Raw genomic sequence first — 17,096 nt, forward strand, 5'->3', positions numbered from 1 at the left:
TGTACTTTGTCCCAACTTTTTTGGAATTGGGGTTGTAAGTATATTTTTCAATACTCGTACACCAAGTTGCCAAGTTTTCCAATATATTATTATTTGTTGATATGGTGCTCTGTGTTCTCATTTATGTATTTAACAACAGTATCAAAATACTCGGGTCTTGAAATAAATGCACGTTAGTCATGAACAATGGTAACTACTCTCGTGTTATTTTTGACAGAAGTAACATTCATACATGAACAAATTTTGGCTAGTTGATTTTCTGTTTGGCTAGTTACTTTGGAAGGTAACTAGTCCAGCTGGCTGGTGAAAAAAAAATATGAATTTCTAGGCCTGATATAGTCTCCTTTTTACAGGGATTTTAAATACTTGCTTGCTTTTCGTAGTTATCATAGCAGCTGAAGAGCTTTAGTTAATGTGCCCTGTCTCTTAACCTCCACTGTAGAACATTAGCTTGCACTATTGATTTGTACTATTAATAGCCATGTTGGTTCAGGAAGTGTCACTTGGGTATAATTGTATAACCTTGCAAGTAAAAGCCTGTCCATGGCATAGGATGTGGCAGTGTCATGTGATGGCAGTAACTTTGTCTTTCCAAACTGGCACCTTTTTAAAAATAAAAAATTGCACAAAATAATTACCCCACATCTTGTGATGGTTACTCAAGCACTGGGCTTGCTGCAAGTGGTGATAAAATATCAAGCGCATACGTGCGAGTTGGCATGTTCAGGTTTAATTTTACAATCGTGAACCACTTGCTGGGTAAGATGGCAAAACTTAAACATCTTTGAGGTACGAGACTGATGGAAATACAGGATTGTAATTACAACGCAATTTTAAATGTAAGGATACAAGTATACAGCATAAAGATTTATCAAGAATTTATTAATCTACTTTATAGGATAGATGAATGTTACATTATTTAACGCATTTTTTTTTAAGCTGTAAATTACTTGCCCTTTTGTAAATTGTGGTGCTGTTCTTGTTTAGCAAACTGAAGTGCATAGATGTAAAAATTTTTCTTTGTTTCAAATCCTACAAGAATACACTAATAAAGACATGTCTGGAGTGAGGCGTGGCTTAAGTACACGGTATTTCAGCAACAGGAAGGCACAGGGCTGCACTTATCAACAGGTCACAATTTAATCATGGAGTTGGCCGCCAGCTGGCAAACAAACCTTGCAAATTAAAAATCAAATTGACAGCAGTTGAGAAAATATTAAGCTCGTAACTAGTTTATTGAATGAGTCGATTGTCCTTTGTAAGGGATGTGTAATTTTTTGTTCAATTCCCTTTTCCCATGCCTGAAACAAAACAGTTCTCGGTCACCGCCATTCATTCTCCTAAAAATGCATACAAGTATGGAAAATTTTAATCCACACTTAGAACATTCACTTATCAGGTTAATCCAGTTCAACTACTGATGCAATTAATTTAATGACAATTAAGTGCTTACTGTAGCCTATAATTGGGATCCCATCATCAGACCTTTTTGAATTCATGTTTCTCAGATGTAAAATTTACATTCCCGTAGGGCTGCACGATTATGGAAAAAATGATAATCACAATTATCTTGATCAAAATTGTAATCACGATTATTCTTGATTTTATGGAAAGCACTTAAATTTTTTTCACTATATTCAAACAAACAATATGAACAGCTTTCAGTGCAGAATGAAATTTAAAAGAGAAATTCTGATTTCCAAATGACAAATGAAATTTATCCAAGAAATTACCAAAGGATGAAGGAACTCTGAACTCAATTGCAACAATTACATAGCATTATACTGAGGCCTACAAGTTTTTAGCTAGAAAGACCAGCCTATCAACATGCTCTGGCTTTAATTTGGTAGGGACCTGGATGTTGATCTGTTAGCCTGATTTAAATAAAACGGTTTCTATAACTGATTTATAACTTAAACCATCCTGTACCACATCGCCAGGTCTCGCCTCATCTCCATAGCAAACTGCACTGGTGTTTATGCACCTTGAGCCAGCGCTGAGAGAAGTTGCAGAATTCAGCTGGCTATAAACAATCTAAATAAATATTTATAAAAATGTAGAAAAAGTTTAATAATATGACGAAATAAATATGTGCAAATTATTAAGCCTGAATTAAGAGTTTGGTAATACAGCGGCCGTATCCCAAATGACTGCCTACTGAAGCCCGAGTGCACTATATAGAGTTTAAAAATCCATTACTTCCTAGTAACATGTAGTGCACTTATATAGAAATTAGAGACATTTAGGAGTCAACCCTCGTTACCAGGCTACACGTTTTCATTTCAGTTCAGAAACAAAAACACACACGAGACCTTACACTGTAACACTAACCAGATAATTAAACAAAGAAAATCATTAAACTTGAAGAGTGCGTGCTTTTTTTGGGGGGGGGGTTTACGTATTACGTAGATGTGCTTATTACGTGTCAATTTGCCCATGTGGGACACTTTTGGGTTGTTCTCCGTTCATACTGGAGATCGCATACAAGTCTCATATAATTGGTAATGTGAACGGCCTAACAAAAATCGGATTTCACAACAAATCGGATATGGGTCGTTTCAGGTTGCAGTCTGAACGTAGTGTAAGTCTTAGTCTTAAATACGACTTTCGGTTTTCAAGACCTAAAAACGTCTTAAATTGTAATGACTGGAATTTTCGAAAGGGAAGTATTAAATTTAATATTGAACCCAACGAGTGAAGTGTCTCCATCCGGTTTTGGGTATTTTTTTTATTTATTTTATTTATTTTTTAACCGTAATTTTAAGTGACCAGCGTACCTTTTGGGGGCGGCATTGGTTCTGTGCATTCTGTAGATCAAGAACTAACGTTAGGAGGCTACTGGACGAGGTGTGGTGTGAAGAGTGAGAGATACTCAGGTAGCTTACGCGGGCGCTAGAAAGTGTTGATAATTATGGGAAGATGTCTGTTTAACGACAAGTGGTTGGGGAATGACAAATACCCCCAAAATAAGGAGAATCGTTTGCGATTAAAAAGCGCTGGATCGCACAAATGTGTTTAAAGACGGTAACGCAGCGCTGGGGACACAGCGGACTGGGAAACCTGTTTTTTTACGGACATGAGGCACGTGCGTGTGTGTTAGAGGTCAAGCGCTCCGGAGTGAAACGCAGGGGGGTTCGCGCATGCGCACGAGTCAGGTGGAAAATGGGACTTATAGGAAATACTACTAGCTATATACTAAAATGATTAGCATTTTTTTTACATAATTAAAGTTGTTTATTGTACTAAGTTTAATATAAATGTATAAATAACCTTTATTTCAAAACTCAATTAAAAAGAACGCCAGAAAATACAATAATTCTAAATATAGTACAATATAAATTTGTACAAAATTGTTTTATTACTTATTGTCTACAAGTGTTTTTAATATATAAGAATATTAACAACCACTAATAATTAGTAATAGTTATTGATTATTAATCATTACTACTTATGAATTAGTGATTAAGAACTAGGGATTATTAAATGCTATAAAATTAAGTTATTAAAAATTATTACAAATTTTATCTAAATTGAGCACCAGGGAAGAAATTTTAACATTACCTTGGGGCTTTGACTGATCATGCATGCAGATTAGGGTTCTGTCCCAAAGGAGAAATCGATTACAATATCCAACACAGAGTTTAACTGAGTTTTTAGAAATTTTGAAAGGTTTATGGACTGACAGCCAATAGTCAGCTTGTCATCTTCCCACAGCCAGCAAGGGCTGTAGGGGCACCACTGACTTTTTTTTTTTTTTTTTTTTTTTTGGAACATCATTGGTATGGGGCGGCATGGTGGTGTAGTGGTTAGCGCTGTCGCCTCACAGCAAGAAGGTCCGGGTTCGAGCCCCGTGGCCGGTGAGGGCCTTTCTGTGTGGAGTTTGCATGTTCTCCCAGTGTCCGCATGGGGTTCTTCCGGGTGCTCCGGTTTCCCCCACAGTCCAAAGACATGCAGGTTAGGTTAACTGGTGACTCTAAATTGAGCGTAGGTGTGAATGTTTGTCTGTGTCTATGTGTCAGCCCTGTGATGACCTGGCGACTTGTCCAGGGTGTACCCCGCCTTTCGCCCGTAGTCAGCTGGGATGGGCTCCAGCTTGCCTGCGACCCTGTAGAACAGGAGAAAGCGGCTAGAGATAGAGATGAGAGAGATTCTGGTTTAACACTTTTTTTTTTTTTTTTTTTTTTTTTTTTTAAAACCAAATAATTCCGTTTATTTCTTCATAATGTTTGACTTTAGTATGAGTCTACAATTCAGAAAACTTTAAAATAATGAAAAACCACTGAATTAGAGGGCGTTTCCAAACTTTTAACTGGTACTGTATATTGGGACAGTGATTGACTCAACCTGTTTTGAGTTAAGTTGTGAAGCTGTGTGCAGAAAGGGGCATCAGTGTTTGTTCTGTCTGAGGATACTGAGCTCCTTTCACACCTGATAAATCCATTATGACCTGTATTTTATTGTGCTTCTGTTGAAATCGGCTTCATCTTTTTGCTTGCAGTCATGGTTTGGAAGACTATCCTTAAAAAGTAGAAACTCCCTTCATCAAATTTATTAATCGGTTCAGTAAGTTGATTGGCGAGAAACAGCTTTACCCAGAGTCCCTGTACGCTAGACCGTTAACTGCCTCGATTTTAAACGATAGCTTCCATCTATTGCACACTGAGTTTCATCATCCCTCGGGAAGAGTGCGTTTAGTCCCAAGGTGTAGAACAAAACAGTTCTGCTCCAGTAGCCATTAATGGGTAATAATTCATAGTAACATGGCACTGATGAATTGTATTGTTAGTTTTTATTGGTCTTTGAAAGGATTGGAACCCTGGGAACTTTTATTATGGGTGTTGAATGTCAAGATGGATGGCTCTTCTATTGCAAACCAAATCAGGTCCAAATAAAGGAACCTGAACAGAGATTTAAGCGCACTAGAGATTTTACCACCACCAATGACTGCACACCTTTGGACCGAACCTCATGTTTGCTTGTTGTCTTGTCCCTTTTCTATCTCTGCTTACTTATCTCAAGGACATCAGGCAACTCGGATCTCACCATGCCGCACTCAAAGACTCAGGACTTGGGCTCTGCCTTCATCCAGACGCAGCAGCTGAACGCTGCCATGGCTGACACCTTCCTGGAGCACATGTGCCTGCTGGACATCGACTCGGAGCCCACCACTGCCCGCAACACTGGCATCATCTGCACTATTGGTCTGTTGTCTTACATGACATCGCTGTTGGAGATTTGCTTAATGTTGCATATTTATTCGAGGGTATTAAATGCTTGATCCTGATTAATTTTTTTTTTCTTTTTGTTGCAGGGCCAGCCTCCCGGTCTGTGGAAATGCTGAAAGAAATGATCAAGTCAGGCATGAACATTGCTCGCATGAACTTCTCCCACGGGTCGCATGAGGTTCGGGCTTCTTTCAACCTTGGTTCTGCTTTTCCTTTTCCATCTACGTGACCCCACAAAATAAGCTAATATTTACAGTGACTGAACGATCTCTACTGTGCTTGGGCTCAAAGATCGTAGACAGTCATGTCATTCATGTGATGAAGCTGACAGGGTCATGGAGACCACTAAACTAGAGTACACCACTATAAATAACTCAGTCTCTGAGCCAAGTCTTCTCCCTCAAACACACACCTGATGTGTGTAAAAGGAGACGTGGTTGTCCAGAGCTAGTCAATTCTAGCACTTTAGAAACTGCTAGAAAGCCCTGAATGGTAACCGTTCCCAAGTTTCTTTTGGTCAAAATGATGGGCTTGCTTTCAGTCTCGCTACCTTCCTTTCTTCGGTTGGACTTGTAATGTCTGTAAACAGTCAGCGCTATCATTTCTACTGAAATGATTTCCTGTCCCGGTATCCTCAAGCTTTTCCTTACAGCCAAACATTCCCTATGCAAAATGAAAGAATAGCTGTCAGACCAGCAGGAACGTTCGTGATGCTTTGATGCGGAGACCATTTGTGTCTGATTCAACATTTGATGTAACTCATTGATGGAAACTCTGGTCCGGTACTAATGGAGCTAATTCAGGGCCACCTTCTTTTGATGACACTGGTGATATTGCAGATCAAAAGCTCTTTTCATCTGGATAGCTTTTGCACCCCTCACCCAATCAGGTGGCAAGTTGAGGAGTGGAAAAACAATCACGAGGGATAAAGTGCTGGTGAAAAATCATGTCCATACATACACAGTTCTGTCTCTCTAGAATAGTCTTCATTAACTTTTTTTCCCCCTCATTTCAGTTTGGTGTTGTCTGGTATAGTATCAGTGTTGTGTAGTTAAGGTTTTTTTTTTTTTTTTAAATAGTATCATGGTGAGACCATGAGAAACGTCCGTGAGGCTTGTGAGAGCTTTGAAGCAGGCAGCATCCACTACCGACCTATAGCCATCGCTCTGGATACCAAAGGCCCGGAGATCAGAACTGGACTCATCAAAGGGGTACCTGGATTACATGTTTTAAAGAAGGCTAAATGGAATGTTATGACGCTTGTATAAAGCTCCCAAAACCACTAATGTATGTATTAGGAATAATTAAAGTTCTCTGCTGGTGTGTGAGACAGTGTGGCACTGCAGAGGTGGAGCTGAAGAGAGGTAACCAGATCAAGGTGACACTGGACGACGCCTACATGGATAACTGTGATGAGAACATCCTTTGGCTGGACTACAAGAACATCACTAAGGTGGTGGAGGTGGGCAGCAAGGTCTATATCGATGATGGACTCATCTCTCTCCAAGTCAAAGAGATTGGTGAGCATAAAGTTATCTTATTTCAGATCTTAAGAGTTAGAGTATGCCAGTATGCATGTTGATGTATTCCTGTTTCTGGTTTAAAGAAGCGACGTTAAAGGAACGGCCATACCTTATCTCTGTTCTGTTTCTGATTTGCTTTGTTGAATTTGGTCTTGATTCCTTTCTCTTGTTTCTAATAGGCTGTGACTACCTAATTTGTGAGATTGAGAACGGCGGTACACTGGGTAGCAAGAAGGGAGTCAACCTGCCAGGGGCGGCCGTGGACCTTCCTGCCGTGTCTGAGAAGGACGTGAAGGACCTGCAGTTCGGCGTGGAAATGGGAGTCGACATGATCTTTGCCTCGTTCATCCGCAAAGCAGCTGATGTCCACGAGGTCAGGAAGGTGTTGGGTGAGAAGGGCAAGAACATCAAGATTATCAGCAAACTGGAGAACCATGAAGGAGTCCGTAGGTAAGTGATGAAAAGGTCAAAACGTGGGCAACACCATGCCTTCTATCCATACGTTGAGTGCTCTTCTGGAAACTTATTTTAGCTTTGTACAAGAACACCCAAGTTCTTCACATTTCACCACAGTACAGTTTTGATTGGCCAAGGGTTAATTTCCTATAACTGCATGACGTGGACGGTATTAAGATGTTACTGTAGTAACAATAACTTCCACAGGGACTTGTGTTGGGGTCTTCAAACGGACTTTCATATAGTTTGAATTTTTCCTGCCATATCTAGCACACACTTCCACTAGCTGGAATATTTTCAAATGGTGTCGAATTTTATAACTATTTAAAAAAAAAAATTGAATCGTTGCTTGCTTGCAGGTTTGATGAGATAATGGAGGCCAGTGATGGCATCATGGTCGCCCGTGGTGACCTGGGTATTGAGATCCCTACAGAGAAGGTCTTCCTCGCCCAGAAGATGATGATTGGGCGCTGCAATAGAGCTGGCAAGCCAATAACTTGTGCCACACAGGTTTGCGTTTTGTTTGCTTGTGGATTTTTTTTTTTAAATACATCTTTTGTCTGAGTGTCTTACGCTACGTTCACACTGCAAGGCTTAATGCTCAATTCCGATTTTTTTGTGAAATCCGATTTTTTTGTGAGGTCGTTCACATAAACAAATTATATGCGATTTGTATGTGATCCTCAGTATGAACGAAAAGCGACCTAAAAGTGTTCCACATGCGCATTGTAGGATATGACGACGTCACACACCGTGAGCATGGCCAGTGTTTACGGTAGTTAAACCGCCCGGTTGCGGTATGACCCATTCAATCTAGCTTGAATAGCTGCATCCCCCAAAATGGAAATCAGCTCCCTAACCTCTGCGTCCTTCCATTGAGAAGATTCAGAACCTTCACAGCCCGAAGCGTCCCTCGCATTGATGTCATGCGCCATGTTGTTGTAACTTTTTTTTGAGAGACCCGCCGCCTACTTCAGCGCAGAATAGTGACGTTTGTGCTTGTTGATGACGTGTAAGTCGGATGAATGCGACCTGGCGGTTCAGCCTGAAGTCGCATATGAAAAGATCGGATAGGAATCGGAATTAGGACCACGTATCCAAACGGCCTGGGTCGGATTTGAAAAAATCGGATCTGTGTCGTTCATATTGTCAATAAAAGATCGGATACAGGTCACGTATGGGCGAAAAAATCGGATTTGAGTCACTTCAGCCTGCAGTGTGAACGTAGTGTTAGAGCTACGCAGCTCCTGTGTTTTTCATCTGTGCGTTGCTCAAGAACATGAAAAGTAGTACGCTTCTCCATTCCTTTCCGCCGTTTCCAGATGTTGGAGAGCATGATCAAGAAGCCCCGTCCCACACGTGCGGAGGGCAGCGACGTAGCCAATGCTGTTCTGGATGGGGCTGACTGCATCATGTTGAGTGGAGAGACAGCAAAAGGAGACTACCCTCTCGAAGCAGTGCGCACACAGCATATGGTACGTGCGCCCCCTACTGACACTTGAAAGCAAAAGACAAACCCCAGTAATTGTGTACATGTATGTTATGCATTTTTTTTTTCTTCACGTTGTACTATTTTGATGTAATAGGGTCAGAATTCATATAAAGCTTACTTATATTGGCAGCTGATGAATGATTTGAGGTTATGAGTCGCAGAATGGCTTTGCTGTCTTTGCTCCTAACATTGCCGCATGCTTCCAGGCTTCTTTTTGTCTTCAGTCTTTTCTGCTTTCTGTTGTTCACCCAGTGCTGCACTCTCGCAGACTGCTGAGTCACCCAGACAGTCCAAAGGGAGCGTGATGTGCATGCTGAGCCCTTGTTAACCTTGAACATAGTGTCAGCTGACAATTTTCAGGCTTACACCTTTATTAGCATTAACCTGCACCACAGTAATATGGTTTCATTTTAAGAGCAAGGTCATATAAATGTTTTTCTTCTGTATTCTTGACTTGTGTACGTCTTCTCATTTTCCACTCTTCTTAACTCTTGCTTAAATGTATTTAAAAGTGTAGTGCAACCAAAACTGTGTAAGATATGAGTGATCGATGAGCTTTTAATTGATTTGCTCTTTAGTACTGTTTTGGTCAAACTATTCTTTTAAAGCTCTGCTCATGAACAGTGGATTTAACCCCGTGTCTGCCGACTCCTTCAACTTCTGACTGGCTGTAGTCTTTCTGCAAGACTTGCATGTTACACGTCTATTCAGCAACAGTAAACCCATCCAACCTCAGTCAGCTTTGCTCATGTTTACTATGATTTTTGTAGGCGTGTGCCAAAATGTGAATATAAGCCATAATTGGTGTTTGAATGATTTGTTGTGAGAATAATTGTTGCATGACTGACTAAAGCCACGTGAATCTGGGATCAATTTTAACCTAGCAGTTTTTTTTTTTTTTTTTTTCCCCTCCTGATTCTTCTACCTTCTGTGACCTGTATTCTGTGATCTTGCACTAATCTCTTGGACCAATTCTTTCCTTTGTCTTCTCTGCAACGTTCTCTTGTTGTACATCTTTTTGCTTTTTTCTTTGCCTGCCCTGTCTTCTTGTCTGTACCCATCTGTTTCTTTCTCTCTCTCGCCTCTTGCTTGCTGCATGGTTGTCAGATCGCTCGTGAGGCCGAGGCAGCAGTGTTTCACCGGCAGGTGTTCGAGGACCTGCGCCGCTGCACAGCCTACTCTACCGACCCTGCTGAAGCCATCGCCGTTGGGGCTGTGGAGGCTTCATTTAAAATCCTCGCCTCCGCTTTCATAGTGCTCACTGGTTCCGGCAGGTAGGCAGGAGGTTAAGTTGCGAAGGTCTACTGCTGCCAGGAAGCATAGAGCAGGGACAGACAGGGAGCGCGAGATGGGGGGAGAGAGAGAGACGTGAATGTTACAATGGGGTGATGTGCACCACAGATCTAAATCGAATTATTAGTTGACTGGTTTGCAAAAAGCAGTGATTCTTAAAAGGGGGTAACCATGTAAACATTTTGCCCATCTCTCTCTCTCACACTCGGGCGGTGTGAGTGCTATTGGTGGTGTGACTGATTTCACTATAACCCCTCCCTTTCCCCACTCCACCTCTCTCCACTGGGTGGCACTGTGTCCTCTCCCCAACACACACTCAGATTGCCAGAGAGGCAGAAGCAGCTATGTTCCACCGGCAGCTGTTTGAGGAGCTGAGGCGCTCCACGAAACTAAGCCAAGACCCCTCGGAGGCCGTAGCCATTGGGGCCGTCGAGTCCGCCTTCAAATGCTGCGCCAGTGCTATAATTGTTCTCACCAAGACTGGCAGGTAAGAGGAGACAACCTAAGAAGGGAGGAAGCAGGTGCCAGGATGCCCAAGTACTCCGTATACTCATGTTTGCTGGTTAGCCATTTGTGCACCCTCCTGTCCTGTGGGTTTACCTTTTTAAATAAAAAAATCATGGTGAATGATTTTAACCATCCTGAGAGCTGAATAGAGAGCGCCTGCATGGGGGAAGAGGGGAATTATTGCATATTCATGTGTCGATCTCCCATATTGGGACAATAGACTTGTCGCACAAGCTTATTGCAAGTCACTTTTTGTAAGGTATTTGAAATAATCCCAGTCTAACACTTGTTCTTGGGTAGTAGGTGTTTAGTTTCTAATTGCTAATACCATGCAAGTCAAGAAAACTGGCTGTTATTCCCCTCAAACTTTGCTTTTGTTGCCAGGATAATGGTGTTTTTTTAAAACGGGTGAATGTGGGTTGGGATTCCCCCTCCACAAAATCATGAACAAATAAAATATATATATATATATATATATATATATATATATATATATATATATATATATATATATATATATATATATATATAAAATATACTTTTTTTTTTTTTAAAGCTCACACAGCTGTAGGCCAGTGGGCTATTGCCATCACGCGGCATCAGTCCGTCCACAATTCACAAAAATCGCTACTCCACCTGGAGTTTAATGGATTCTGATTTTTTTTTTTTTTTTTTTTTGGAAGATCTAATCAGTCTGCACAAAAGCTACTCCCTGGTTTTGTGACTTCTCATTAACAAGTTGCTAATTAGGCCGGTTAACAACCTTTGAGGAAAATCGCTACTCTTTTTTTTTTTTTTTTTTTTTAATAGATTTTTGATCATTTTGTTTTGAAGATCAAATGGTTCTAATCATTTTTGTGAACACCTTGGCTAACTATAAACGAGTCTGGTTTCTCATGGTACGGCCATGTGAGCTGCTGCGTCACTGTTCTGGCTTCCTTACCTCAGAGGATTACAACAGCGTCAAAATATTGCTGGATGCTTTCAAGTATGAGGAGTATGACTGGGAGGTCATCGGAGACTTCAAAATGGTGGCATTCCTAATGGGCCTTCAAGGAGGTTTTATCAAGTTTCCCTGCTTTCTTCATCTTTGGGATGGGTGTATCCTTGCGTCACTGCTATCAAAGGCAGGATTGGCCACATCAGCCCAAGTTCACTGTGGGGAGGTACAATGTCCTGTGTGAGCCATTGGTGGACCCCCAGAAGGTTCTGATGCCACCACTGTACATCAAATTGGGCTTTAATTTCTCACAGCTCAAGAAAAGTAGTAGTCAGCCATTTTTCCTAAGTTATCTGAGGGCAAAGGACAAAGTCGCTGTCTTCATCAGCCCACAGAAATCCTGGAAGGCAAGGAATTCCCAAAGAAACTCACTTGGGAGGAGACAGTGGCTTGGAACAGCTTCGTCACAATAGTTCGTACCTTCCTGGGCAATTACAAAGCCAAATACTGTGTGGAGCCAGTTGTTCTTCCCGAGTCTCAACGGTACAATGGGCTGCAGGATCTGTTGTCTAGATCCTTGATGCTCATCTTAATAAATTCAAGGAGAGCATGAGTGTACTTGGAGCAAGGCAAGAACAACTACTACCAGGATGTATTGGACTTTGAATGCCCCTACCAAGGACAAATACAACAATAACTACATTTGGGGGGCAGCTTTGACTGATATTTTACAGTATAACCATATCTCAAAAAACTACACTTAAGTCTTTGGTCATTTTCGTAGAACTTATGAATCAAATTTAAGTGTTTTTCTCTTACAAGGTAAAAGCTGCAAAAACGCCCGTTTTCTCAATGAAAATGGATAAAGTCGAAAATTAAAAAGTCCTGGTCACAATCAAGATTTTGAGGGGATTAATTACCACTTCCTGTACTTTTGAGGCACAAGCATTTACAAAGCGATACTCACAAGTAGGGCTGAACGATTTTAAGAAAAAATTGAATTGCGATTTTTCTGGCAGATATTTCGATTTCAACCACGATTTTTTTTTCTTCTTTAGAGTTTCAGTGCAAATTTAATTAATACAATGAATTCCATAAAGCTAATGCAAGAATGAAAACTGAGGTCAACAGATTTCAAATGTAGGCCTGTTTATTAACATTGAGCGCCTGAGGAACAAGTTATTATAACTTAAAATAAAAATAGAGCCATCTTTCTTAAGTAAACTTTTTTGCTTCTTTTACTTTTCCCATCTACAACATATCAGACATAAAAAAAAAAAAGGTTGATCAGTGGCTCAGCAGCATCAAAATATTGCACTTTTGTAAAAGAATGTACATAAGCATTATAAATTATAATAAACAAAGTACAGCAAAAAAGTCTTACCTTAAAAGTAGTGCAAGAATGGCTCAAGGGAGCTAGCTTATGAACATTAACAACAGCAGCAGTTACAGAAATTCAACCCCTGTACTCGGAAGCCTGTGCTTCTTTTTCACACAAATGGCCCTTTTACACTACCCTTTTTCAGCTCACTTCAGCCCGACACGGCTCGCATTTCGACCATCTAAGAACAGCACGACTCAGCTCGCTTCAGCCCTGCTAAGCACCCAAAACTCGCACGGTTTTGGAGTGGGGCTGAAGCGAGCCAAACCGAGCTGAGTGAGGCTGGGGGTGTGAGCAGACACTCCCCTGTGCACTGATTGGTGAGGAGGAGTGTCCTCACATGCCCACACACGCCCCGCGAGCATGCTGGGATCTGTAAACACCGCAAACCCGGAAGAAGAATTACGAGAATTTCTGAAGCCTTATGCGCCTCGCCTCATCTATACGCTCTTGCCAGTATCTGTTGTCGGTGACAACAAGCCACAGAACCAAGACCAGCAACACTAACGACTCCATGTCCTCCATGTTTATTGTTTACTATCCGGGTCGTGAGACTACCGCTTAAAAGATCACGGTCACTGTTTGCGCCGCTTAACGACATCACGTGACGTCCACCCACTTTCGCTAACTCCACCCAATGTGTCCAGCCAGCATGGTTCAGCGCGGTTGTAGTCGAAATGCAACTCCAACAGCTCGACTCGGCCCAACTCAGCACGGCTCGGCTCAGCCGCGTTTGTAGTGGAAAAGTGGCAAGAGGAAATGAAATGTAATGGTAGTAAAAATAAAACATAATAAAAAAAAATGTACAAATGACCCTGCATTTTCCCCATCTACAAAAGATGTCAAACATTTAAAATTGGTTAAATTATTTTACATCTATTCTGTAAACAAAAGATAAGTAATAGCAAAAAGAGAGAACACTTTTTTTTTTTTTTTTTAAAGGCAATATTCTCTCCGGTGTGGTCAGTGGGGACGGTCTGCAGGCAGCGACTTCTCAACTCGAAGTTGGCATTGACGAAATGCACCGTCAGACTCCTATATGGCTCGGTTGTTCTGCTTGATCACATATCAGTAGTTGACGCATAAAACTCTATCTTCCAGCTCTTTCGCCACCTTGGCCTTATATTCTGCATAGAGCTGTGGGATGGTAACCTGATTGAAGTATGTGCGGGAGGGCAGAACATACCTCATCCATTGTACGGCGTTAACTTTTAAACGAGTCTTTGGTGACCGTGTTTACAGGCACCATGTCCTTCGTAATGTAGTTTGTTACTGCTACAGTTATCTCCTTGCGTCTTTGGCTACTACTTCTGTCATACGGAATTACGCTGGCAAAAGTTGTAATTGTCTGTCTGGCCGAAGTACTTTCACTACTACTAGACGTCTCATGGGTCTTTTTCGCCATGCACTCTTCATGCAAATTCGCGTGGTGAACTTTTCAAGTGGCGGTATAAATTAGTGTTTCCACCGGATGTAGCCACTTTTGCACGACATGTTTTGCACAGCACCTGTTTCTGATGTTCGTCTGAGGCTTCAAATCCAAAATACTGCCAAGTGGCCGACGTGCTGTTTTTCTTTGGGATCAAATCCCCTGACTCCGCTTCAGCTCCCGCTTCAGCAATGTCTGAAATTGAATGACCAGCTACACTGATTGGAGTGGATAACACGTGACCTGTCCATGTGCAGCATGCAGCTTCTTGATTGGTAGCTGACAGTGTGTTTGCACCATGCTGGGGCAATACGCAGAGCATACATGTGTGAAATTATTGACGAAACAAAACCTGGGTCAGTTTAGGAGCACTGAGAAAAACCGCGGTTTTGACTATCCCAAAATCGTGGTCTGAGATCGCGATTTTCGGTCGAAAACGATAGATCGTTCAGCCCTACTCGCAAGCCAGGAACACATGCACTATAAAATTTTTAGAAACACTTGTACATGCAGCTTTAAAAGGTATATGCTGGTGATATTAAGGTGTATATCAAGGTCAGGTGGTCATTTATTGAAAAATCAGGCTCCTAGATTTTATTTATTTAAGCAATGCATATATGCTTTTGTCTGTTTTGAGTATCAGGGACCGTATGCAAATTTACCACCTGCATGTCCAAATACCCTAGTCCAGGGCTTTTCAAAGTGTGGGGCGCGCCTCCCCTAGGGGCGCCAGAGTTCTTCGGGGGGGGGGGCGCAATGTGAGGAAAAATAAACCAGAATAAGTTACTATTGCGGACATTTTTAGCGAACTTCAGCTAGCCTTTACCAGAGACAAAATGGATTGATTTTTAGTACCTAAAGCTACAGTCAGTACGTTTACATGCACATCCAAATCGAGCTACTGTCGGTAATCGAGCAAAGGGTCCCAGCAGGGGTGCCAGAGAAATCCAATCCTACATGCAACTGTGAAATCGAGCTATTGTGTGAGCTGCATTGTGCACCCGAGCCATAGGTGGCGCTACATGCCCCATCGTGTTGGTACACTTCCGGTTGTCGTCATGAAGAAGAGCTATAGTGTTGCCAGATACTGCTGACGTTTTCCAGCCCAAAACATGTTAAAATCCGCCAAAATGCACTTAAAATCTGGCAACACTGGCAGTTCCATGTTCAAGCTGTTAGGCTTGCTCTAACAGACTGTATGGCTGCAGACCACTGTTTTGTAAGACAACTTATTTTGCACAATTGTATATTTTTCTAAAGTCCATTTTTTGCTTACAAAATTTTTTGCTTACAATTTAACTTTGTCTTAATAAACACACAAAGTTCAATTGTTTTTTTTTTTTTTATTGGCATTCTTCAGATGTTGGAGACACACACACACACACACACACACACACACACAAATACAGTGACTTGTTTATGTACACAATTCACAGCTATGCAACAGCTGTACAGATGTATTTGGTGACACAGTAAGTGAGCTAAATTTTAACAGTGCAAACAATGCCACAAAAAGAAAAGATTCATGCCATTGTCATGATTCGTTGTCATGCCGACCGAGGCTGTTGTGTTTCCCGCTTGTGGTCTCGTCACTCATCACTTCCGGAAGGGGCAGTAAGTAGGTCGACTACTAGCTCGATAGGGTTTACATGCACTAAGTAGCTCGGCAGAAATCGCATAATCTAGGTCGTGTAGCTCGATTCCGAGAAATCAAGTTCGGTTCAGTTTCAGCCGAATTAAGGTGTATACATGGCATTTTGAACTTCGATTTCAGTCGAGCAACGGCAGAAATTCGATTCTCTCTATGTGCATGTAAACGCACTGAGTGAGTGAGGAGACAGAGTCTGGGCCAAGAAAAAAAAAAAGAAGGAAGTATGAGGGTGGTTCTCCACTATAGTTGCAAATTGGGATATGGACCTTGAGCAAACTGATAAGTTCATAAGGCAGAAATCTGGTAGCCAATTTTGGAGTTTTATCGAAGTATCTTCTTATTGCTCGATATGGCAAAATTCAAGGTCAAGGTCATTTCAAGGTCAAGGTTGCCCTTGTCTCTGTTAGTACACAAACAGGTCTCTGAAATGCCTAATAAATCCATAATCTCTGACCCAAATCAAAATGTAATTGACCCCAATTACAAATCTGGGCCTTATTATAAATAATTCTATTTGAAAATGTATATTTATCACAATAGAACAATAAATATATGTATTAAAAGGGTGCAGTGTTTGTGTACTGACGTTCAAAAATAAGACAACGAAGTTGATTATTTGAGCAGAACAGTAAAGATCAATCATTCAACCAGGTAGTAAGTAGGGGAAGCTGGAAGTAAAATTAAGTTTGTAAAAGGTGAGTATGGGGGGGGGGGAGGGGCAAATTCAAATTTTTAAGTCAGTACACAGACGCTCTCAGAAATTGACTGACTAGGCCTAATCAGAAAACCTTTAAAGATATCCTGGTAGGATACATGTACTAGGTATAGGCCTATATTACTAGTAGGTTGACAAAAGGGATCGAGAGACATCAAACTGTCATCCTATCAAATTGGTCAGTACACAAACAGACCCCGGTGTTAGTGTATGGACAAATAGTTCATCATCTGGTCACCAGGGTGCAGATGTGTATATGATGCCTGTGCATTGTAGTCTAGTTGAAAGGTCTTCTAACTCTCATTCATGGCACAAACATGTTTTCATGACAAAGCTGGGCCTACATCATTCTAGAAGTGTTAGTGTATTGACTGCTATTATAAATTCTATTAAAAATTGCCATACAATGCTGGAAAACTACCACAATATGAAATTCAATGTTTCCCTCCCTTGAACTTGTGGGATTCCCACAATGCACTGCAGT

The 17,096-nt window shown here is 41.3% G+C and overlaps 1 protein-coding gene across 5 annotated transcripts in view; it reads left to right on the forward strand.

The window, feature by feature from the left end:
* The window catches only part of pkma (pyruvate kinase M1/2a), a 44,511-nt gene that overhangs the window by 22,793 nt on the left and 4,622 nt on the right, over positions 1–17,096 (forward strand). For 3 of the 5 annotated variants that reach the window (XM_060923318.1, XM_060923321.1, XM_060923320.1), the window contains exons 2-9: positions 5,020–5,201; positions 5,312–5,403; positions 6,305–6,436; positions 6,559–6,745; positions 6,928–7,198; positions 7,564–7,714; positions 8,527–8,679; positions 10,310–10,476. In XM_060923318.1, coding sequence (XP_060779301.1) covers positions 5,045–5,201; positions 5,312–5,403; positions 6,305–6,436; positions 6,559–6,745; positions 6,928–7,198; positions 7,564–7,714; positions 8,527–8,679; positions 10,310–10,476 — 1,310 coding nt within the window. In that variant the 5' untranslated portion in view covers positions 5,020–5,044. Of the gene's footprint in view, positions 1–5,019; positions 5,202–5,311; positions 5,404–6,304; positions 6,437–6,558; positions 6,746–6,927; positions 7,199–7,563; positions 7,715–8,526; positions 8,680–9,803; positions 9,971–10,309; positions 10,477–17,096 lie in introns of all 5 variants that reach the window. The other 2 variants (XM_060923319.1, XM_060923322.1) reach the window with 1 other exon arrangement.

Source organism: Neoarius graeffei, chromosome 6 (assembly GCF_027579695.1).
Source record: "Neoarius graeffei isolate fNeoGra1 chromosome 6, fNeoGra1.pri, whole genome shotgun sequence".
In the NCBI taxonomy this organism is placed as follows: Eukaryota; Metazoa; Chordata; class Actinopteri; order Siluriformes; family Ariidae; genus Neoarius; species Neoarius graeffei.